Below are 25150 nucleotides of genomic sequence, written 5' to 3' on the forward strand. Positions count from 1 at the left end.
CCCAAAAAAAAACACCAACACTTTTTTCACTTTATTGTTTAAAGTTAATAGAAAAACATTCTTCTGCTTTCTTTCACCTTCACGAAAAAAAAAAAAATTAGATGAGGACAATGAGCACAAGCTTGTCGGGATGATTGACAGGACCATAAAAAAAGCCATTTCTTACGTGTTGGGGCAAAGGGAACCGTGCAGAAAATGGGAATGGCGTGTGTATTTGTACGCGTGCCACGGGGTTATCTTCGTCTCCCTGAGGTGAGTTCGGGATACTTCGGGTTTGAGTGTGACGTCATTTACGCGCCCTGTTGCTTAACTCGTCGGTGAAACGTCAATCAAACCTAAATCAGTCTGGCCGTTATTGCTGACGTCATCGAGTGTCATCGTATAAAAAAAACACATGACGCAGAAATCCCGTCACGCTCCTTTCTGAGAGCGTCAAAATAACTTCTGGATAAAACGTGTACATTCATGGATATACAGTAAAGGTTTTCCAACCAATAAACAACACTGGCATTCATAACAGTGGTCACAAAAACCATTTGAAGTCCTGCTGTGTGTGTGTGATGCTACATGGCTGCGCTGCTTTAAAGGGTTCAAGGTGGCGCCACTGAGACGACCTATTTTGCTTCAGAAAAGGTATTGCTTTGTCAACAGCTTGGAGAGGCGAACGCGGGACAAAACGTTTAAATACGACATAGACACAAATGAAAGACCTCGGAAAAGCCCTCAAAACACACACACAATCTGCAGAGTACAAAGTTTTGAAAGCGACGCGATGCTTTGAGGGCCATAAATAAACAACAATAAAAGGTTTAAATTAGCTCAAGAGACGTACAGTCTACAGAGTGTCCCCTCAAAAATCTACATAATCGTCTTTTTAATATTTTTGTTCTTTTAGAAACACCACAAGATGGCGCGAGTTTACAAAATTCAAGTTTGTAAATCACTTGTAATGACTAACTCATCCCTTTAGATGGCGGTGTTGCATCGCTTTGGATTTTCAATAGGCACCTCACATTTGAATGTGTATTTTTGCTAGAAACAGGATGTGTCGCGATCAAATGATGACGTGATGGCGAACACCAAGTAAAACTGTCATAAGTGACAACGAATTGATCGCAAAATACTTTTGACAGTCAATTAATTGCTTTAAGACCTTACCTAACCTTCGTTGAGATGTGATTTAGTCATCCAATTGTCTCTATGCACCACTGTACTGAAATATTGAAGGGATGGACATTCAAAAGTTGATATAAGGTTATATTAAGTTCACCTTTGAAGGTTCTAGTGCATTTCTGGCTTATCCTGACATTTTGAGGAGTGCGTATATTTTTTGGGGACATCCTGTAGCACAAGAACAAAAAGGCGCACTGTAGCTTTTGGTTTGGGATAAATACTGTTGTTGTCACAATCACAAAGTCTCTCCAGCTGTTTTTTTCTCTTGGTGGAAAATATAGAAATATTTGTCTTGAAAAAGGAATCCTCCAAAAGGTCACTTAAAAATGAGAGCAAGACAACTAGGACAAAAAAAAAAAAAAAAAAGACGTCCACAGACGGCGTGATCTAGTCCAGGGGTCCTTGGAAGATGAGTCTGACAAAGCCGCGCTCGCCGCTCAGCTGGTGGGCGCAGAAGGGGCATGAGGCGTGGAAGGTGTGCGTGCCGTGGGGCAGCGGGATCTGACTCCAGAAGGCGGCCGTCTTCTCCGAGCAGACGTGGCCGCAGGGGCCGAAGGCGTGCGTGGGCGGCGCGGCGTCCACGTAGAATCCGGCCTCGCAGCCCAGCCACAGGGGCACGTAGGGCCCCTTGGCGCGGCACATGGGGCACTCGCGCTGGCGCCCGTCCCGTTCCTCGCAGCGGTTTCCCCAGTCGTGGTAGCCGTGCACGTGGCCGCAGCGCAGGTAGGCCCACGGCTGCTTCTCGTCCGGCGTGTCCTTGCGCCGCATGGAGGGGAAGGCCAGCGTGTTGAAGCCCACCGGGCACTGGGGTCGCGCCGCGTTGATCTCCTGCCGCAGGGCCTCCAGGTGCTTGAGGGTAGGCGTGCGCGACAGGCCCTCGGCCGTGCGCCACAGCAGCGTGGCGCCGCACAGGTCGATCAACGAGCCGTCCACCAGCTCTTGAGACTCTGTCTCCACCTGCACGCCACAAAACACACCTTTCTTCTAGTCCAGCCCGATGGGTAAAGAGCCTTGCATCCGCTCACCATCTTTCCCCGCTGCTGGGCCGAGCGCGTCTCTCGCAGCGTGAAGACGTTCCCGCAGACGGAGATCTCCCGCCACACGCCGGGCCGTGAGTCCTGGCTGAAACCGTGGCGGGGGTGCATCACCAGCACGCCGTTGGTGGTCAGGCCGTCCATCTGCCCGTCGGACGTCTTCCACTTAGCGGCCTTCTCCTGAATCCAAAAGAACAATATTTGCACTCATTCGCCGACTTTGGGTTTCCGGATGGCGGCGACGCGGCTCCTCACCCCGAGGAAGATGTTCTTGGACGAGTCGAAGCCGGCCGCGTAGATGCGGGCGGTGTAAGGCGGCGTGCGCTGACACATGATGCGGCAGGCGAAGCGTGAGATGGTGCTCTGGACAGTTTGCGTGTCGCCGTTGCTCTGGCTGCCCGCCACCGTGTCCGTCACCACAAAGTCTATAGGGCTCTCTGTGGAACGACCCACCTGCAGAAACAAGAACCAGGGTCCAACTGATGATTTTTATTTCTTTGCTTTTACTTTCAAACCAAGTATGAAATATTGGAGTCATCACCCGATACCAAGTACCGATACTTAATAATGGCCAACAGATTATGCAGTTGTAATGAAACTGTGTTTGATTTTAATCATGTGTCCCAATATTTTTGTCCACATTGATTTCAACCTTGCGTGTTATCTTAAGAGAAAGTTAGTCTTCACTACACATTCCGACAAAAAAAAAAAAATCCATGCTCATTTGGAATGCATCTGTCATGCTTTGCTCTCCCGCCGGCTGCCCTGCAGCTTAACCTCTGACATCGCTGTGAATATTAAACACGTTTTGGAATTAAACTTGCATGCGCGGCGGCTCCGGCAGAGAAGACGCTCGACCTATTTTTTTTTTTTTCTGGGCCGAGCGAGCGAGAGAAAGAAAAAAAAAATAGACATCAAAGTCGCCTACATCATTTTCGCTCCATTAAAGCGGTCAAACGGGAAATGACTAAAAACTGAAAACAACAACGACTGACAACATCCCATAATAACCCCAACAATGAATCACGCTCATAAGTGTTTCACGCTGTTATCAAGGTGACGTTAAAAGGCACTTCCGACGGTGTTGACAACATTCCGGCGGAGGACGATGAATTATTAATTATCTAGCGTTCGCCATCATGAATAAAAGAGAACATTTCAAACCGTCATGAACACTTACCTGGAACATATCGACATTGGCGTCATGCGTGTACTCCACCACCACCGTCTGGGCTCTGGACAGCGTGTACGAGATGCTGTGCTGGTCTTTGTTGCTGATGGCCTGAAGGTGAGACAAAACACGGTGAAGGTCCAAAAAAATGAAGGTCCGACGGTAGCTAAGACAAAAGGAAGGTCAAGCCAGCTTGGCGGTCCGGACAGTCCAGCCAAATGGTTTGGAGACCACCCGTAAGGCAAGCACTCTTCCAGACATGTGAAACGACCCTTTGTGTGTCTGTGTGTGTGTGTGTGTGTGTGTGTGTGCGCACCAAATATTGTATATTAGGCACAGATGTGACGATCCATTTATAAATGCTTTCTCTCTTATAAACATTTCCCCAGTGTTCCATTTCAAAACATTTTCGTTTCACCTTAAGTAAACCCGCACTCAGTCTTGGACTCACACACACACACACAGTTTTGGATTTGTGTACGTGTGTGTTAATGTGTGACCTTGGCAGCCTGTGGGGAGCAGGCGACGTGAACCGTGCTGGGTTTGACTCCGTTGGCTTTCGGCCGTTTGCACAGGGCGAAGCGGCTTTTGCGTCGGCCTCGGTCGCCGTTGGGTAAAGAGCCATTGTACCTGCACACACACACAGACACACACATCCAATGTCTCGCAAAAGTGACATTTGTGTTTAAAACGTGTGTGTGGACTTTCCCATATCATCAAGTCAGCCACATTTGGTTGCGTCCATATAAAAGCACGCTTTTGTTATTTATTTTTTTTTCTTTGCCTTTAAATCATCTTAAGAAGCACACATTCAGGGGGAAAAAAAAAAAAAGGCAGAGTTGGGCTTTTGAAGCGACTGAATCGTCCCTTTGAGCGGCTTTTCCGAGGTTTGTTTTGACTCAAGTCCACATGCTCAGCTGGAAGCGGGGGAAAAAAACAAACCTTCACCACACCCTCGTCATCATCAACATGGTCAGCACGCAACAAAGTGGCACCTCGGCGCCAACAATAACATGGCCGCACTTCCCGATATGTTCGCTGACCTTCTCACGCGTTACAAACATGTGTTATTTAACGACACACAACGCACACACCTTGATTACTTGCTTGTTTAGTTGCTGACTCAAACTTTGCTAGTCTAAACCGGTGTTGACACGCAGATCACCGTGGAAATTTTCTTCAGTGGAAAAAGCAGTAAAATGCGTCTGGCTCTACTTCTTTAGGCTCTCAAAGCTTTTCCACTTTACTTGGCTGTTTTTTTTTTTTCTTCCTTTTTTCAAACTACTGTTGCTTTTTTTGATTCTGGGTCAGGCGGACATTTCGAAAAGGGTGGTAGCAAAAAACGATTTAAAAAAATTAATAGGAAAATAATAAAATATAGAAAAGTGTTTAACCTGTGCAATAATAATCTGAAGGTATATGTATATATTTTCGGGTTGTGCATAAACTGGCCCTGTCGCCATGGCGATGCGTTCCCATAGTTACGCTTCCCAAACACTGAGCGGGGTTACTCAGTCAGAAAGACCCCGGCCTGGTTTTCCAACCCCGCTGGACATGTTCTTGCTGAACCAACGAAAACACGGATGCTTCCTGACACGCCGTCATTTGGGCGGATTCGCTTGGAGATTCCTGAAAACCGTGCTCCATGTGTGCTCACTTCCTACGTGGTGTTGAAACACACAGCCGCTAATGAAGTCACTTTCGAATTTTGGTCACAGCGTATATTATTTTCCCTCTAAAGTTCTAGGAGGCTTTTTTTTGTGACTTTTTTCGATCTGGAGAATTGAACTGTCGTGATTGGCTGCTTACCCAAGCACAATGAGCTCTCCATATTTGACTGGCACTTTGATGGAAGTGGTGCAGATGTTCTCCTGCTCGGGGGAGTACATCGGGCTCGGCTGATGGATGGATGGACGTCCGGGTGGGGAAGCGGGACAGGGATTTTGGGGGGTGGTGCTGAGTGGAACACAGGGGTGGGAAAGGAGGAGGAGGAAGGGGGGAGGGTCAGCTGAGCCTCAACTCCAGCCTCTCATGCTTCAGGCGTCCGTCAGTCCTGCCCTGGAAGAGAAGCGAGGACGTTAGCAACAAAATAGTCAACCTGTTTTTGAAAGAAAAAAGAAGTTGATAGCATTTGTCTGTGACTTTGACACGATTACACCTTCACACTCCGAACGCAGCGGCGCCTTGACTTGGATTTGAGATGAATTAATAAACGTGCAAAGTGAGAGAAGCCCGCCTCGACTCCCAGCGTGCGAACAAGAGATCTATATTCGGCGTCAATTATAAATGGATCAATCGCATGTGATGCGGCGAAGGGAGGTGAAGGATCACACGGAGCGTTCACTTCAAAACATCTTCGTCTGGTTCCTCGGTCTGCTCTAATGATGATAGTTTAGAAGAAGACGGTGTTTGGGAATCTGCACAAAATAGCGTTAATTATATGAGTGCAGGTTGTGCGGGCATGTGCTTGTGCGTGCACACACACTCTTGACCTCGTTGTGACACGCAACTTGCTGCTTAGTGACACACACACACAGAGACAGAAGAGTGAGCTCAGCTAGTTGATGACAGCCACAAAAGCCACTTCACACACGCCAAGGCGACACTTTGGAGCTTCACTCTAGTTTTAGCTTATTATATGTCTTTTATATTTGACCGATTATTTTCAATCCTATTCTTAGCGTTCCGTGAAGAGAAACACACATGACCTTACAAGAAACGAGAAATGCACGGTCATTATTTTTAGCAATACAGCACAGTTACGGCAATATTTCTATCTGCCCCGAAACTGTTAAAGCAATCCAACCACAGAAGCACAAATAAAAAAAATAAAATAAAAATGCTCAACTCATGTTATCTATCGACTGCCATGTTTGCATTGATTTCCAAAGAACGCTCGGGCTGCAATGGTATTTCCATAGCTGCTAAGTGGTACCACTTCCTCAAATGTGTGTAACAACAGTTTCTTTTGTCCAAGTCCGGAATTCTATGTACCACGTTGTCCCGTGTCCTGTTCTGGAAAGCTGATTAAAGTCTTTTAAAGCCTTCAAGGAAACGCTTCTAGCCCAGCTGATCAACTCAAGACACGTGTTTTTTTTTTTTTTTCACAGTTCACTTGTTGATTAGATTAAGAAATTTATAGCCTGATAATTTATACTAGGTGGGTCAAATAAAACAGTAATTCCTGACTGTTGTGTTTCCTTCTTGGCATAATAAGGAAGTGTTTAATTCCACGGCGACAGGAGCCAACCATTTCAAGATGACACAGTATTCCGGACAAATCATTTTGTTTTTCTTTTTTGTTTTTAAAAAAAAAAAGGACGTGGCACTCACAGACGAGAGACGTCAAAGTTCTGACCGAAAGAGGGAAACATCCCATTAATGCTTTCCAGACACAGACGATAATAAAAGTCTGAGAGGAGTCCTGAGGACAGCGGAAAATGGCCAATGAAGCTATAATGCGGGAAATTAATGTAGCGAGAATCACAGCGGTCAGACAGATAAGACAGAATTATCAATACCGGACAGACCAAGCACATCCGGGAATGGGAGCTTGAATCTTCGGGGACGGGGTTGCAGTAGATGAGATCAATGTGGAAAAATATCAAGATTGAAGAAAAAGAGAATCACATATCGCCAAATTTATGGAAGTGGAAGAAGAAATGTCCCAATACTTATGTCCAGGAAATGCTTGGAGCCAGACAGGCTAAAGTGACCATGCACACAGGAAGTCCCAATTCCCCGGCCTTCATGCTCTTTTTGTTTCCTGCAGTGGACTGAACTTGTCTTTCCGGGGACTCTCCCCCCCCCCCGCCGCCGCCGCCACACCCCGATGTACTTGACTTACTTTTGGACAAGCGTTGCCACAACAATGCTCGTCGGCTCTAAACAGCGAGGCACGAAATATGCGGCGGAGGTCAGCACGGGGACGTTTGGAACAGGGTGTGGAATGTAAACGTGGTTGAAAACACATGTGAACGCAGGCGAGGACCACCAAGTATTACGTGGCCAAGACCGACCACACCTGTCTGATCGATTTCAGACTTTTGTTTACTTATTATTTTGAATGATTTCTTTCACTTCATTTTCCCCCTAAATCCCGCTCACCCTTGATTGCACCTCAACAAGCAGACGGGAACGGGAGTCGGAGGCTTTGGCGCCAAATACCCGCTGAGAAAGAAATTGATTCATTAACACTAACGAGAAGTTGCTCTGTGGAAGCTGAGAAAGAAAATGGCAACTCAATGTCCCTGAGGTTCAGCCTTCCCGAGGACTCTGGAAAGAGGATTCTTGAGTCCTACTTGTCCTGGCTGCTTGTTACTAGGCAGACTTCACAGGGCTCAATCGTAATTGGGCTAATTAAAAAAAAAAATTGCTGATTCGCCACAGTAGTATAGGTTTAAGTTCCATGTTTAAAAACTTTATCTTTACTGATATGACAGAGGACAATCGGCAAACATCAGCTGATTTTTGGGCTGATTTTTTGGAGGATTGTAATGTTTACGATTCACTGTTTTTGTCTTATTCTGTAATATATATCTTAATGAGTAAAAACAATTTGTCAATTTGAAAAGAGCTAATATTGACTAGCCAGCTGAATAATCGGTCAAACCTTACGTTACTATTGATCTTTTTAATTTAAATGAACAAAACGAACTTTCAATGAATCCAACTATTCCGAGGAAACACAATATCTGGCAAATACTCACATATGGTTTATTTGTGTCCTCGGAGGTAGGACACATGGAATTGAGTAGAGGCCTTTATTTATTCAGGCGCAGGCATGCGGGCGGCCTCGTGCGACGTTCCCCGAGAACGTCAGCGCGAGGGCGGGCTGATGACACGCGGGATACAAGGGGCCAATTTAGTGCCTCATCAAAGATTCAAGCCGGCCACAGGACAACAAACAGCAACAGGATCCAAAGCAGCCACACAAAAACAACACACAAACAGAAGACTCGTGTCAATACGCCGTCTTCATGATGCAACAACATAAGTGTGTGTTGTTGTTGTTGAGGTCAGCGTGCGTCAACATGTCGAATGATTTAACGACGACGCTTTCCGGCTGGCTGCGCACTCGAAATGTTTCTCACCACGCTTCCTTCTAACGAGGGAATAAATTTGCCATCTTTTTCACAATTGAACAAGTTTGCCTGAATTATTAGAAACTTTTGTGTTGCAGTTGAATTTTCCAACATGAGCAAAGCGGCATCGAGCTGTTGGAGGAACACGACTCAAGCGGATGATCTCATAGCGCAGACTAGCTGTGGGTGACGCGCCCAAAAACTCCAAAAGGTAAAGTGGAGGAGTTTCCTTTTTTATCACGTTCTCAGACGTGTTGGGAAATGTAAGGGTTTTTTTATGTGCCCGTTGGCAATATAGGAGAATTTAACAAGCTAGTATATTGAATTAATTTTATTTTCTTTTGCATATACAAAAGGCCTCTAATATTGCTGAATAAAATCAAAGATGGCAAAAACAAAAACCCTTGATTTTTTTTTTTTTTTTGATGTTGAAATCAGGCCGCCAAAACGTGCCCACCATCTGACCCACTTTCCGGGATAGATGTAATCTGCTTCCGCTAACTTTCAGGCTGCTCACCGGCGCCTCACACAAACCCACCATCTGTTAGCAATATGTTGTTTCTTAATTAAAAACAACATTAATGAGTGAGGTTGCGAAAAAACATTGTTGCAGATGTGGCTCATATTCGTTAGAATTATGTGGGATTTTTTTTTTTAACCACTGCGGACATGTCGTATCACGAGAACAGCATACAACATTCCTGTCTGACCTTCATCCATTCCTTCATAAACAACAATAAGGCAACATCCCGTGTGTGTTTGAGTCTCCATTAAGACATCAGAGTATCTGCCCGCTTCCCTTTTGACACCATCAACTCGGGTTACCTCGCTGAAATTGAGACGCTGACGTCGGGAGCGTTGGAAGAGGAGTACATTGTGAAACGTCCTCTACTACACTGCAGAACACTCTGGAAATAATAGACAGCTGGATTGCTTTTGGGAGCACACTCAGAAACTAATTCTGCCCGACGAGAAACCCGAAATGCAACAATATGAGACGATGCACAACAATCAATAAAGAAGCAACGTTATGAACCACAGGAAGTCTGCCATCGTTGTCTGAAGGTGCCAATCATTTCATATGGCTCCCGGGGGTGAATTAGGAATCCCGCTTTTATCCGGCCATCTTCAATTCTACAGTAGGAGCCTGCTGAATGTCCTGAATCAACCCATGCAATAAAGCCCCCAGGGGGGGCTGCAACAGATGGGAAAGCAAGACAGACTGGAGGATGGGGATGATCTCGAGATAGTCCAGGCTAAATGATGGGAGGTCATTAAGGTGTCGAATTCAAATGATGGTGAGATTTGAAAACGACGTAACTATTAGTATGCGACTAAGAGGCATTAACTTGGTGCACTTTACAGAGTTCACTCAAGATGATGTGATGGCTTAAAGTTCACAAAGTGGAGGCTGTATTCTAATTGACCTTTCTGAACCGGTTTCTGTACATTTTACCTGTGATGATTTCATGCATTAGGCTTTTTAGACAACTTTTTAGACAGCACACACACACACACACAGCTTTCCTTCTTGCTGTCTTCCTTATCAGGCAATGTTTGCAGCCTGGGCTGCTGGTGACCGGTCAGCATGCATACTGGAAAGAGGAGGTGATGGAAAGTAACACAAGCCGGGTGTACATACAAAGGCGATGCATAAATCAAACTTATTAGCAGTGACATAAATAATCAAGCAGGAAATGAGCACAAAGAAAGATTCCCCCTCCATTGCCCCCTAGTCGTAACTCACAGCTGGGACCACCATTAAAAACAAGCTGGCCCTGTGGTACTAGAGCGACTGTTAGCCTCTAAAGGAGCCTAAACCCGCTTAAGGACGCTAAGCGAGCGTGTGAAGGACTCACCGTGGGTTCAATGACGGCTTTATTTCCAGCGTCTCTGGGCTTGCTCTGCTGCCGGCCGGGTTTGAGCTCCACTGCCACCGCCGCCAATGGCAACTTAGCAGGCTAGCTCACCGGCACGTGAAGAAGATGCTAGGTAAAAATGGAATAATTCTCTCTTCATGAATAAAGGTGGAAAATGTCCAAAGCTTGAAGGGAGGGTCGTTGAGGAGTGTGGCTACCGAGGAGGAGAATATCCAGGGAGTGTGAGTGGAGGCTTGGGTTTGAATGACAGGCTCTCCTTTGTTGTGAGCTTTCCAACGTAAACACACAGTGACCCCACATCCACACATCCACACATCCCGGGGCGACAGCCAGCCGCGAGCCGGAGTAGGCGGGAACGAGCGATGAGAAAGAACAGGTGACGTCACCGCAGAGCATGCTGGGAAATGTAGTTGTTTCGCTCGCCTGTTTGCCATAGGATGCTGTCGCTCACTTATATGCTGAACTAAAAAAAAAAAAGTTTTAAAAACGACACCAGTTAGGAAACGAAACTATTTTTGTGAGTTTTGTGATGTTTTATTTGGAAGGGGGAGGAGGAGTAAGCAACGTAAAGTAAAAAAAAAAAATACTGCATGACCATGAATTTATTGCTATGTATTATATTTTTCACCATATTTGAGCCAAACTCGTTAAATCACTTATAATAAAATGACCAATATAAAAAAAGCATGCTTTCTGCAGGAGCTGCAGACATGCATGCACAAACTCTTATATAATCCTTGCACAGGCTGAAGTGTGTGTGTGTGTGTGTGTGTGTGTGTGTGTGTGTGCGTGTGTGTGTACGTCGCCATGGTTTCAAGAGCAAACAACTCCAGTTGGCATTTCCAAGTAGCAAAACCGGGAGCAGCGGACACACCTTCCTTTGATTTGTGGTGATGGATGTTCATGTCACTCTTTGTGGAGCCAATGAGCTGCACGCCCATGTGAAGCTTTCAAGAGAGCATCCGTCTTTTGGCATTTTTTTTTTTTTTTAACCGAGCATGACTCTGCAACCTTGCTCAGAATGGTTGCATATTTTACCTACTCACACAGAGCAAGTACTGTAGATTCAGAATTTAAAATGGGATTTTACTCTCAATATATTTCGTGTTTTTTTTGGGCCCAAAGTATTGTATCGACATCCTCTGTGAGTACCCGATACCTTAAAGTAAAGCTGGCATTGGCCCGATATTGAGGACAGATGTTTCCCAGTTGGCCACGTCGTCTCTTCGACAAGACCACGAGACACTGAGACACCAAGTCTTGGTCAGGCGTCGAAGCGGACACTGCTTCGACTTCCCAAATAGAATAAACCATCTTTTCATGATGTCAGCAACATCCATCAAAAAAGTCTGTCACGAGGACTTGGGGGCTTTGGGTTCTTGAACCCAAGCCAGGCTGTTCTTGTCGTGCTTGTTGTTGTTGTGCGATAAGAGCAAAACATAGCAACAGCTGGCCTGCTGATGTGTGTGTCTGTGTGTGCGTGTGTGTGTGTGTTAGAAACACGGAGTGCTGGTGCATAGTCAACTATTAAATAACAGCACTGTCCCGTGTTTGAGGGGCCGAGGCGAGCACTGTTGTCGTGCTACCATGGCGACGGTAACCATGCTGGCCAATGTTTACACAATGTTTAGCATATCACACAAAGCAGCAGCAGCAGCAGTAATTGTGTGCGCTGGCTTTTTACACGTTGATCTCAACACAATGTTAGATGAAGTCTTTAGAATTCACTCCACATGGGTTGAGGAGTGAAAAAAAACGAGAGCGTAACTTATCCCGGGACGTAAATAGTCCCAAAATGACGCTTCTCAGTCTGCTTCAAGGTCTATTTCTTATTTTAAGATTTAATCCCTGAAGGTGGAATGAGGACTCGTCCTACCGCCTGGCATAATCTGCATTTCAGATATTTATAGTCTTTTCTAGAAGGAGGACGCAGGAGAGGTACGCCTGCACAATATCTAAAGTAAGAGGCAAAGCATGGTAGCTTTTTTTTTTTTTATAGATGAGTTTATACACAAGATAATGCCATGTGTTTTTACAGTTAGAACACATTTAAAGGCAAAATACCGCAATTAAAGTCAAAAGGACATTTTGAAACATAAATGCTACTCACTAGCCTATCTATGGCATTTCACAATATGTTTTAGCATTAAGCTAGTAGCGGTTATATTGTAATTTTATGTTGTCAATCCACAACATGATTTAAGGAATTAAGTACAATTGTGTAAAATGAAATAAAATAAAATAAAGTGGAATAAGTTTTACAATTGGATCACTGGCTAATACTTCATTTGAAATTGAAAACTTTGAAAATTGCTTTTAGTGCTAGCTTGCGTGTACAATGGTGTTATCTAATAGTGTGTGTGTGTGTACCTATTACATAAGTGTACGTTTCCATTTCTGTTTTCTTTAACCAAAATAAATAAATAAAGTCAAGCATGGGAAAATGTATTCTGTGTAATTAGCGACATGCTGCAAAGATGATGAGAGGAAATGTGAAGCAGATGTCGTTGCTATTAAACTGGCAAAAAGTCAGCAACACTTTTGTGTGCATGTGTGTGTTTGTGTGTTGGAATTTTCCTGTCATTGACAGCAACATCTGGAAGCGTTTCATCAATTAGTGCTGGGCTACCATGTTTGACTCGTCCTGTCGCCTTTTAAATGGCAAAACATACAACAAATACAACCTAAACACAAGCGCTCGGTTAGTCAGCGTATGTGTGTGCGTGACTTCATCACATCTGCTCGAATTAAGTGTAATGTCATCAATGAGCGACCACCGCACGCTTGCTAACGACTATTTGGGATGATGTTATTTCGCCATCAGTGATGATCAGTACGATAAATTAAATATAACACACACACACTGAGCTCCAACTAGTCAGTCAGGTGACATTCCAGAGGCGGTTGGCTGATTATCATCAATGCGGTTGTCATGGCGACAAGGTACACAAGTGATGCAAGGGCATGATGTCGCCCGGCCCGTCTGTCAACGATGGCGGAAGAGGAGGCCTGAAGCTGTTTCTGGTCGGCGGGATCTTTGAGGGTCTTTAAATGTGGCGCAAGGTAAGATTCTTCATCGTCATCATTTTATAACCTGGAAGCACATGAAGGGATCCCAAGTGTGGCCTTCTCGGCATTTACAAGTTGAATATTTGTTCCCTGAAGCTGTATTAATTTGTCCTCAGCTGTCTTTTCTCTTCATTTTATGTTTCACTTGTCTGAACTAGTTCCAGGACGTTTATGTGGATGTCAACTTTTTTCGTCCAATCAGATTTCAGCCTCTATGTGTTACTATGTCAGTCTAATCAGAGCCAAGGCTATTTTTTGTCATGTAATTAAATAATTATTGGTAATTACTTTGGCTAATATGTCGCTGCCATAGATAGATGAACAAAAATACATTATTAGAAGTAAATAAATAACAATTTTCTCACTAATTAAGTCAAATTGGATCATCTACTTAAGAGCGGTTGGGAATCGTACAGCCGACATTGTACTTAATAAGTCAGTCTCAGTGTCACGCTACAAGAACACGCTTATGTAACGTGCACGTGTGTGTGTCTGTGTACATGATGCGTCGCATTGCCGGTGAGGCGTAGGTCTGGGGCAAGGCCAGGATGAGGTAGGGGGATACGCTCCACGGGCCGAATGATACCTGACATGGCTTGCATGTTGTGTAACGTAAAACATAACATTGTAGCGGCAAGCTCTCCTCTCACAACACGTGACATTTTTAGAGGTCATTTGAAACCCCTCAGCAATAAAAGCTCGCCCCTTTAAGTGGTGCAATTTGGCTTAAAGTCAAATATTATTTTTAGAGTAATATTTTCAAGCGCAAAATCACAGTTTTTATCTAGAATGATTTAAGATTTTTTTTTTCTCCCCATATTCTTTTTAGAATAAAGTTGCTCAACTTTCAGTCAGTGCGAATGTGTGTCAGAAGTTGAAGTAAAAAGTGTCTGGTGCACTCTATGAACTCCAAAGTGCGGACGCGCCTGCTGGTGTACAGACAGCCGTGCGTCTCCCGTGACAACCGGCAAAAATAGAGGCCACGAGAACGACCGCTCCGTTGCCACAGCAATGGAGTATGTTGTCGTGGCGATGCGGTCCACGCGGGAAATTGATTTATGGGGTGTACGGACGACCGCTTTGGACTTGGGGCACCTTCATTAAAGCCCTAAAATAATCCAGTTTCAAAGTTACATTATTGAGAAAAGTGTCAGGACACCATTTGAAGGTGGGTAAAAATTAATTGCATTTGCAAATCATCCACGTAAAATGCGTCAGGATATTTGATGAGGTTGTAAAAATGCTAATGAAGCGGCTGGGTAATAAGGCTTTTTTTTTTTTAAGTATTAACCTTCAACACACTGTAAGAAGCCTTTTTTTAACCAAAACAACAAAATAATTAAGTGGAAACTGCAGCAAGAGAAGGTTTAATGTGTGGGTCAGTCTTTTTTTTTTTTTTTTTTTAGTATGAACTTATCTAATTAATCAAAAGTAATGTATTTTTTTTCAACAATAACGCAACCTACTTTTTTTTTAAATCCTCCAGAATAAATGGATTCCTCAGTTTTTCAAATTCTATTAAGACAAAATAGTCCATTGTAGTAGAAATATAGTGATGGCCTGCCCTCTACTGGTAGTATCTTGAATTACATTACATAGAATCTAAAATATGCCCTAAAACATAAAAAAAAACATATTTAGCATTTTATCTTTTATGATTTTATTGACCGCTGAGTAAAAGATCCATCATACAAACAATACCAAGTGTGACCTGATGATGTCACGTGAGCGCTGAAGTGGTCAGCTGACCTACGAGTGGCGTCCACTCTGTCCAGCAAAGTGGAATTACAGCATAAAAAAAAATAATACAGTCACAAAAATAATACACAATACAACGTCACATTTTTTCCCATCATAAAGTTCACTTAAAGAAAATACTGCATGAACAGCAAATATTTATCCATTATGGAGTGTTTAGTTTGCCTCTGTACTCTATTATGACAATACACGTAAAATATTATTTAACAGATAGGTTAAAATATGTATATGAGATAAAAATAGTTTATCTTGACAATAAAATCAAAGTTCAGTCTTTTTATTTTGGTTCTTTGTATCTTGACCAGTCATTTGACAAAGCTAAATGCGTATAGTATATAACAGTGTTTATTTTAAACTTTTATTTTATTTTATTGTCCGTAATTTATTTGATGAGATAAATGAATAAGAGAAAAATGAGTAAAAAAACGCCTTTTTATTATTTTTAATAAAGTGGCTAAATTAATAGAAATTATACTGTAAAAATATTTTGAGAAAAATATTTCAACCACTTTTTCATATAATGACGTTAATTAAAATGATTTATTATTATAGTCCTAATTATTTCATAAAATATACACTGTCAAAAAATGGTCCGGTTCACATTTTTTTGCACTATTGGTCTAGCAGCCTCATTGTTATATTTAGGCAACATTATGTTGTCTAGAGATTTAGATAGTAGCTTTAGATAGTAGATAAGTAGTTTAGTTTTTGATAGTAGATAAAAGTTTTATAAATAGTTTTAGATAGTTTTCAATAGTTTTCAAGACTTGAGGATAGTAGACAGCGTAATCAATTTGTGATTTTCTTTTTTCGTAAATTATTAATGGACTTTTCCTGGTGATTTTGTTGTTGCGACGATATGGTTTACAAAAAAATTATTACCCGATTGTTTAATTACATCAATGACTTAAAGAAGACGATCGGGGGGAAATAATTGATCGCAACAACATTCCAGAACTTTGGATAAATACTTTGGCCAGCCTTCACATAGACAATAAAATGTCTTTTTCTATGGGCAGCACATGCAGGCATTCTTCGTGCGTACGTGTGTGTGTGTTTACTTCCTGAATTTCAAAATAAGAGTTGCCACAACGATGAAGAACGTATTCCAGCCCAGAGTGACAACGAAGCCTCTCCAAACCATCATGTGAGTCAAATCCCAACCTGAAGGATGCAGAAAGACACAAAATGTTTATTTAAGCATTTTAATACGATTTAGTATTTATTATTATGTGTACCTCTGTACATGATGCATCGTAATGCTTGTGAGGCGTAGGTTTGGGGCAGGGCCAAGCTGAGGTAGCGGAGAGGGTAGGGGATACATTCCACAGGCCAGATGATGCCTGATGACATCATATCGTATCACGTCAAATTCAACATTAAATATGAAATGACTGCCTTACCGCTCATGATGAGGTTAGGGTAGAAGAGTCCGAGCGCGGCCTGATTGGCGTTCTGCTCGTCATCGATGGCGGCGGAGATGACCAGGCCGAAGGAGATGCCGGTGATGCCCTGCAGTATGATCAGCAACACGATGAGAACCAGGGAGCCTTCGTTTGGCATCTGCGCACAAACACAAGAAGCAAACTCAGTCTCATTTTTACTAATAAATATAAAATATGTGTTTATGGGCTATCTGGCACCTTGAAGACGAGCAGGACAAAGAGCAACATGAGGATGATCTGGACGCTAATGACGAGAAGCTGAGAGAAAAGGTGAGCCAGCATTGTCTCCATTGAACTCACACCTGAACACAAATGATAAATCAAATTTTTTCATAACATGCCAAAATGTCAACAATGTCAGAAGGTTGTCACCTGCAACCCAGCATCGGTCTAGAAGACCTTCCTTCCTCTCCAGGACAAAAGAGAGGGCGGTCAGGCCCAAGGCCAAGTAGAAGGCGATGCTGGACGACAACAACAAGTTCAATTTTGTGCTCTCCATTTTGTGTGTCCCTCCTTTAGGTTTGTAACTGACCTGAGAACAGCGCCCGGCATGACGAATGTAGTAAAGTCTGTGTTCTGTTTACCATAAATAGCTTCTTCAAACTACAAAACGGAGAAAATTTGTGTTAGAAAATATGGTGTAGAAGTACTACTACATTATGCCATATTGTTTTGTTCACCTTTATGGGCAAGGCATACTTGTAGGACATGTCACCTAACTTGCTCTTCACAAAAGCCTGTAAAGGAAACAATAAAAAATTAAATAAGCAAAAGAGTAGCACCATCTACTGGACAAAATTGAAAATTGAAACTCAATAATAAGGCCATATGTATTGGATCAAAAAAGTGTCTTTTTACACAAGAGTATCTATTTATTTTCATTGATTGAGAGCATTTTATAACTTTTTTTGAATAAGTAAAAAGTATCCTCACCTGGAAGGCGTCGTATAACTTCTGCTGCAGCATCAAGGCGATTTGTTTGTCTGGAAAAACAAAATGGCTTGTTTTGAACATTGAAGGTAGCGTCATAACAGTTGAAGCAAATAAGGAGCCATCTACTTACTAGTCTGGTCCAGCCAGACATGCACTGACCCTTCATCTATCACCGCCTTGGACACATTCTTCAGTAACATCCTGGAAGAGCAAAAATGTAGATGTATATGGAGGATATAAAAAGTCCACACACCCTTCAATGCAAGGTAGTATAAAAGATGAAACCATACCCCATTTTTATCTTTTTTAATTTTTGTGCCAGAGAGGAAGTAAAAATAGGGTTGCATAAGTCAACACACCCTCAAAAAAAATCTTTTGCTTTGTAGTTTTTTAGCTGACTTCTCTTTCAATTTTATACCTAACAAAGGTGATTAATAATTAAAAGTCCCAAGAAAAGGGAATGCCTTCTTGTTAAATTGCAAATAATTGTCGTTTAACATTAGCTTCTTTTTTACGTGTGCCAAGCTCTCAATCAAATCCAGGAACTATTTGGCCCTATCTGTAGCTATGCTCGAAAATAACCTTTAAGCTACTTCACCTATTGGTTCACGCTAAACGAAGCATGCTCTTCGTTGCCAAATACTTTGCCAACGTAACGAATCCGCCCTGCAGCTATAAATCATGACACTTCAGGTATTTTTCATCGGCGGAGTTGTCTGCTGCGGTTTTTTCGTGACGCACGAGATCCAGACTATGGCAGGTAAACAGCATGACATGGCAAAATGCTGAGTCAAGGTATTTCCTAAAAGCTGTGGCTTGTTTTTTTTTTTTGTTGCCGTGGCTAACTCGCGCAAGACTAGCAACGATGGCGAATCATTTTGCATTATTATGATACAAATTTGAATCAGTGTGTATATAAAGTCCAGATGGCCTGTGTACCTATTTAATAGGGAGCTGCTGAAGTCCTTGCCAAATCCGATGACCCCCCAGTACTTTCCTTCGTGGATCCCTTTAAAAGCCTCCGCATAAGATAAGTTGACCTGTCCAATCACAAAATAGCACGTAAGACACCATATGTACAATTTGCTACTTTATTTTTGCTACTTTTTTGGGAATTACTACCTGCTTCATACTGTCATTATCCAAAAAAGAAAGCAGCGAGTGGCTGAAAGCAAGTGGAGAGGTCTCGTTGTTGACCACGGCAACTTGGATCCCCTTCGCGTCTCCACCGACACACAAGCAGATGAGCGACATCTGGATGACGGGAAGCAAGAACTGGAAACACAAGGAGCTGCAAAAGACGACATCGTTAGAAATGACGACCGACGTTCAGATTTTTTTATGGTGGTCGACGTACCCTGGCATCCTCCTCATTCGGAGCAAGGTTTTAATAGTGAGGGCGACAATGTTCCTCCATTTGGGAATCACGTGTCGGACTCGCACCTTCCAGTCCACTGTGGAATCACCAATAAGTAGTCACATAAGAATTATATAAAGAATTAATTTTCACTGTAACCAAATCACATAACTTTATGCTAACACACAATGAAAAACGCCATAGGCAGGCTAACAAAACTAGCATCGATCCCCCCCTAACCTGAATGGCTGACGATCTCCCCGGTGCTTTTGGGCACGTTGGCAAGGATGGGTCTACTCTCGTCCCGCCCACTTTCAAATGATTGGCTGTTCCCCAACACGTCGTCTTGGGTACCGGAGACTCGCTTAATGCACATCTGGTCTGAAGTCTCGCATAGCTGCAGGAAGGCATGCTCCAGAGTCTAAAGTAGGGAACACACAATGGACTAAGTTTCAACCCGACTATAAACCAAAAGTCACACTTGCAACTCACAGTAGAGCTTTGCATCTTCATGACAGCTTCTGGAGTTCCTTCAGCTAACAAGCAGCCGTTCCTCATCAGGCCCACCTTGATGGGGACAACAAATATTACAATGCCAAAAGTAAGCTAGCTTTATGCTAACAAACAATGCAAAATGTCATAGACGGGCTGTCGAAACTAGCATTGTATAAAAACTTTAATATTTGAATACCAAAGGTGAAGCAACAAAGACAGACAATATAACAATACATATATTTTCTGTATACTCGGAAAAAAACATCTATAATTACTGGGGCTTATTGACTCACTTTATTTTGCAATTCTTAAATTAGCACACCACATTTGTAAGTGTCAGTTTTGCTCGCAGCCAAAGTCAATCATGTGCAGAGCACATGTATGACTATGCAAGAATGTTGCGACCTACTTCCTTTTAGTAAGCACTTTACTGACACTCGTACATGTGTTAAATCAGAAAATGAATCCCAGCCACCTGACTGGTTTGACCAGAGAACTCGTGCTTCTTTGTTTGCAAAGAGCCATCTTGTTTTTTGTTTTTTTTTGTGTGTGACTGCAGAGACACATTAATTATAAAACATAAAAGCATGCTAGAGTGTGCCGTGCTATTTTATCATTCTGCAAATTATTTCTATTCATTAAAACAATGTCGACCACCAACAAGCTCAAACAATCGTTAAGTAGGTTCCTATGTTATTTCCGATTTAATCTTTCTGAACCGCCTGAACCGAAAACAGAGACGATTACAAAGGACGACTCTGCTATGGAATTCATAAAATTAGGATTTCATATATAAAGGAGATTAACAATGAATTCATGGAACACTTCAAGTATTTACCGGTCCACAAAGGGGATTATTCACAATGTCTGCATGCTAAGCTAATTAGCATTACAACACAAATGGACAGTCAAGTAAATCTTTTTTTTTTTTAAGGTAAACGAGACCCCGATTTCCTCACCACATTGGCTTGTCTGGCTTCCTCGATGTAGTGCGTGGTGATGATGACCGACACTTTACCCGTCTTCACGATGTCCACCAGATGTTGCCAAATCCTGGAAACATCAAGTTACAAAAGTGGATAGACAGACATCCTCACAAGTTGGATAGATGGATAAATATTTTTATTAGCTGCTCCATTTCACAGTGGTGTCTCAATTAGTTGCTCGCTATCTTGTAAAATGACACGTTGTACTCCGGTGATGAATAATCACTGATGAATATTTCAAGTCGAAGCTAACTAGTGCGCTACATTTAGCTAGGGGCACATGTCAGGTTTCATGTTGCCTTTTCTTTCGGTCACAGAAGCGACAAGGAACTAATAAGCAGAGCTTCATTTCTCCTGCGGGCGTCTACTTACATGAGTGCTTGCGTACAAGAATTGCAAATAGATGAGTGGCACTTAGAATGTCGAGAAGAGGTTGCAGATAATTTGAACGTACTTGGCCCTGAGCACTGGGTCCACTCCCACCGTGGGTTCATCAAGAATGAGCAGCTCAGGATTCTGGAGTAGCGCCGCCGCCAAAGATACCCTTCGCTTCTGGCCGCCACTGCGACACCACAGAAAATTGTATTTATTTATTTTTATTCACATTTGTTTTTTATACAGGAAGTCTTAGAACCCCTTAAGAAAATAAAAGCTCATTATAAGCAACCTAACTTACTTAACATGACTGCAACTGTAACATTACATGGGACATGAATATTACATGAGGAGCTAATGAAGCTGCTTTCAGCGGCCTCTTTGGAAAACAATGTTCTCATGTAAGCTCCCCAGAGCAATCGTAGGCCGTTAAGAGCATTACGTCAATATGTATACGTTCATCCGCACCTTATACTTCACTTCCTGTCTAGTGTCGTGTTACCTCGACTATTTTTTTTCTGCTTTGACTTACGAGTAAAAAAATTATAGGGTATAATATTGTAGAGGCTACCGTAATTTTCGGACTATAAGCCGCACCAGCTAAAACCCGTGATTCCGGGTTCAAAATTTACGAAAAAAGCCGCGGGTTATAGTCCGAAATTTACGGTATTTTCCTTATTACAAAAAAATTATTTTATGCTGGGCTGGAACGGATTAACGGTATTTCCATTCATTTCAATGAGGAAAGATACTTTATTTACCTGAGATTGCGAACCAGCCGGTCCTTCTGCGGCAGATCCAAGAACTCAATGAGGAAATCAATGCGGGCCTGGGTTTCCTTCAGAGTCAGCCCGTGGATTCGTCCGTAGAAGGTGAGCGTGTTGCTGATGGTGAACTCGTTGTACAAAGCCAGCTCCTGGGTGAAGCAGCATGTGACTCATAATGTATTTGTAGTAATGAAGCAGGTGGAAAAATGGCTTACTTGGGGCATGTAGCCCACCATCCTGCCCGGCACGCCGTGGCCGGGGAACGCAGGGGGCTTCCCCAACACGCTGATGTAACCCCGAGAGAGGCTCAGAGTTCCCACGATGCATTTTAGCATGGTGGTCTTGCCGCAACCGCTGGGGCCCAGGAGGCTGTATCTACCAGGAAAGAATAAAATCAAACATTCCCAAAATGTCCATGACATCTGAAGTTGGTTTTTCTTTCAGAATAAAATCTGATTGCTTTGAGAGCGTGGGTGATTTTGTAAGAAAAACATGATGGCAACCAAGATAAAATAACATTCGTCGTACGCCTGGTGAAGTTTGAGTATGATGACTATGATGAGTTATTATTGTTGAAAAATAAAATCATTTTTATTTTGATTAAAGACATTAATCATGTGTCATTCGAAAGCTGAGCCGTGATTGGTTGTTACCTTGACCATGTGATGTCATTTTTTGAGTCGCCAGCAAGTGGCAAAATGCATTTTGAAGGTTTTAACTGGACACGAAGTTATCAAATCAAATGTCGCAATCTGTATACATTTCAGGAAATGTTTTGAACAGAGTTTCCACCCACGTTTTTGCGGCCAAGCCAATTGCAGCTGTCACTGGAGGAATGCAGCAAGGCGTTTGTTGAATGAACGATGCCGCAACCCACGTCAATGCCTTCTAATATCGTCCGACTTGGGCGAAAACAAAAGTGTGCCTAAGGACGCTTAATAACTAGGATGGCGGAATGTTCCTGACGAGTTCTACAGTGTGTCAAAATGAACAAAATGATTAAATAATAATTATTGCTCCTGTATTATTGCAACTAGTTTTTTTCCTTCATACAAATTTCAGTATTATTAATAAGTCTTAAAAATGCTCATTGTGTTGTATTGACTTTACTATATTTTATTTTTATCATATCATTCTCAAGTACTTACATTTGTCCCTGGGGCACGGTGAGGTTGAGGTTGTTGAGTACTTGTAGTTTTCCGTACGAGCGGCAAACGTCCCGGCATTGAATGGCCGGGTCTCCCAGCGTGGGCGGCGCCGGCGGCGGCGCCTCCGGGTCGTCCTTCATGTTGTTTTGTTTCTGCAAAGAGTAGCCATGATTGTCATCATACACAATTTCAGCAGATCCCTTTTTTGCTTTTGGTCTTTATTGTGCGAGAAGCTACAAGAAGCTTTGATGACAACCATAAGACGAGATACGGAGCAAAAAAAAAAAAATCAGCATATATTATGGTGTGCCAGAATGGGATATAAAGTTGCTGTATTTTAATATTTGATATTTTTATTTTGTCGATTAATCGAATAAAAAAAAATCGAATTGAAAATATAATAAAAAGGAAATGGTCGTAGCTTCAAGACATTTGACAGCAGAGACAGGTCACACGGCAACATTCCATTAAGTCAGCTCAGCTAAGAAGGGTGGATGGTAGGTCTTCACCTTCAACCCACATCCTGCTCTCTTTGATACCACCCAAATTGCTTTCACTTCAATTTAACATTCTTAAACCCATTTCAAAGACAAGCGATAATCGGTCACATTCCTACAGGTCGGCCAGTAACGAGCTAGCTTGCGAGCTAACTGACCCAATGAGCTACTTTTTGTCAAGAATGTTGGGCTTGAACAATGAAAAGCTGGAGAGGTAAACCCCCCAGATTTGTTTGCTTTATTATTATAATCTGATTTAAGACTTAGGCAATACTTATTTAGTGCAAATTTACTGATATACAGATTTAGTCCATGTGTGTTTAAAAAAATCCATAGGAAGTATTTTTCCATATTTTTCAAAATTCTCCAACCCTGCAAAATTGCGAACACAAAAAGCATTTTTTTTTTCCTGTTTCACCCCAATATTATGTAGCAGCACTCCCAAATCTGAAAAATTACACTTAAATACAAAAAAGGTTCTTTCTTCTACATTAATCCAACATTTTACCAGAAGGCAGATTACAGAGCGGGAGGCTGGTGCTGTTGCATAATAATAATCTGCTGCTTTTCACTTCTGCCACTCCGACCTACATCTTCTGACACGTCAAAATCTCATCCAGGGCAGCAGAAATCCATCCCGCAGAGGCAGCAAAGCAAAAATTCGAGATAAGAGGAGGCAAAACTTACTCGAAGATGCAGAAGAAACGATAAAACCTGCAGGGGATGAAGATGGAGCGATGAAGTGCGTCACACTGACAACAACTACAAAAGCCCGGGCCTTATTAGGGCATGCTTGCAAAGTGGAAGAACAGGTTCAGTCGAAAACCACACACATGCGCACACACACGCTTGTAAAGTGCTGAACAGGTTACACTAACTAACTCGAGTCAACCATATTCCAGAGCACATGTGCTCAGTCTGGTGCCAAGTGGGATGGAGCCTTGCCCAGATTAGTTTTTGTAAGAAAACACCCACTTGTAGAAAAAATAATAATATTTAAAATCACATTCACATCTATGGAGGTTTGGAACTGACAATGAAACTGCAAGCAGGCATTGGAAAAGTTAACTACACGCTTGACTAGTCGCTAGTCACGTGAGAACAGAACAGACATACAGGATTCGAACCGTCAACCTCAGAACTGCAAAAGCCAACATGCTAACTAGGCCACAATGCTACCTAGACTAGAACATTTCCGAATAATAATCTGCTTTTGAAAAATGATTCTTACCAGGATAAAATGCAAGAATTAGCTCCATGCATGCATTCGTGCAACTGTGCTGAAAAGCGTTTCTTTCACTTTCCATTCCGGAATAATTCCCTCCTCGCTGCTGCAACCAAGTGGAGAAAAATGATCCTGACAGCCGCGTTCACGCACATAAATTACAACAGTGTCTATTCCTACCGATGCATCATTCTTCCCTGCACCCGAAAAAAAAAAAAAAAGCACTTTACCCGGTCGCCCATCTCGGTGCAGTCCACCTCCGTGCAGGCCGCCATCATCGCATCCTCCCAGCGGGCAGCAGCCTCCTCCGCCGCGTTCATGGCTGCTGCAGATAGGTGGCGGGTACCGCGGAGCCTCCTGCTGGGGGAACAAGGGAAGGGGAGGGCGAACGTGCAACTCGCAGGGGCTGCGCACTTTCAATAAAACAAATAAAAAGTGAAGGTATAGCAAATGTCGCTCGATAATTTCCAGGATCAACAAACTAATATATTAGAATAACTACAACAATTCTTCTAATATATATTAATATTATATTAAATTAATAATATTAGTTGTATTAATAAAGGCAACAAAGAATCAAAGGAAAATAAAAAAGAAAATAATATGTGAAAAATTAATTGTAATGGCATCAGATGTCCACTTGGGGGCAGCAGAGGATTTGCATATAAAAAAGGCGCGCCCAACAAAGGGGCAGGGCTGTCACTCAATTAAAATAGGGGAAAATAAATATGATTGAAAACATGACTTTAAAGA

General features: G+C 42.6%; 2 protein-coding genes across 4 annotated transcripts; both read right to left on the bottom strand.

Moving 5' to 3' along the window:
- Positions 1 to 18: 18 nt before the first annotated feature.
- peli1b (pellino E3 ubiquitin protein ligase 1b) lies at positions 19 to 10696 on the bottom strand. The gene is made up of 7 exons (XM_049735060.2): positions 10322 to 10696; positions 5188 to 5436; positions 3879 to 4008; positions 3388 to 3489; positions 2463 to 2660; positions 2199 to 2387; positions 19 to 2130 (listed from the first exon to the last, which is right to left on the bottom strand). The coding sequence occupies exons 2-7, from the start codon at positions 5265 to 5267 to the stop codon at positions 1561 to 1563; spliced, it is 1269 nt and encodes a 422-aa protein (XP_049591017.1). The 5' UTR covers positions 5268 to 5436; positions 10322 to 10696; the 3' UTR covers positions 19 to 1560.
- Positions 10697 to 15054: 4358 nt separating this feature from the next.
- On the bottom strand, positions 15055 to 24781 carry abch1 (ATP-binding cassette, sub-family H, member 1). Of its 3 annotated transcripts, none has more exons than XM_049736449.2 (20): positions 24628 to 24781; positions 22676 to 22827; positions 21743 to 21902; positions 21522 to 21676; positions 20840 to 20947; positions 20359 to 20452; positions 19397 to 19471; positions 19145 to 19325; positions 18905 to 19001; positions 18670 to 18838; positions 18487 to 18587; positions 17678 to 17748; positions 17548 to 17597; positions 17295 to 17351; positions 17147 to 17217; positions 16987 to 17075; positions 16813 to 16916; positions 16573 to 16732; positions 16408 to 16512; positions 15055 to 16333 (listed from the first exon to the last, which is right to left on the bottom strand). In XM_049736449.2, exons 1-20 carry the CDS (start codon positions 24715 to 24717, stop codon positions 16227 to 16229), a joined length of 2196 nt encoding a protein of 731 aa, XP_049592406.1. In that variant the 5' UTR covers positions 24718 to 24781; the 3' UTR covers positions 15055 to 16226. The 3 variants fall into 3 exon arrangements, with proteins under 3 accessions (XP_049592406.1, XP_049592408.1, XP_049592407.1); XM_049736451.2 differs by lacking the exon at positions 24628 to 24781 and adding an exon at positions 24404 to 24524; XM_049736450.2 differs by lacking the exon at positions 24628 to 24781 and adding an exon at positions 23860 to 24321.
- Positions 24782 to 25150: the final 369 nt, after the last annotated feature.

Source organism: Syngnathus scovelli, chromosome 12, assembly GCF_024217435.2.
Source record: "Syngnathus scovelli strain Florida chromosome 12, RoL_Ssco_1.2, whole genome shotgun sequence".
In the NCBI taxonomy this organism is placed as follows: domain Eukaryota; kingdom Metazoa; phylum Chordata; class Actinopteri; order Syngnathiformes; family Syngnathidae; genus Syngnathus; species Syngnathus scovelli.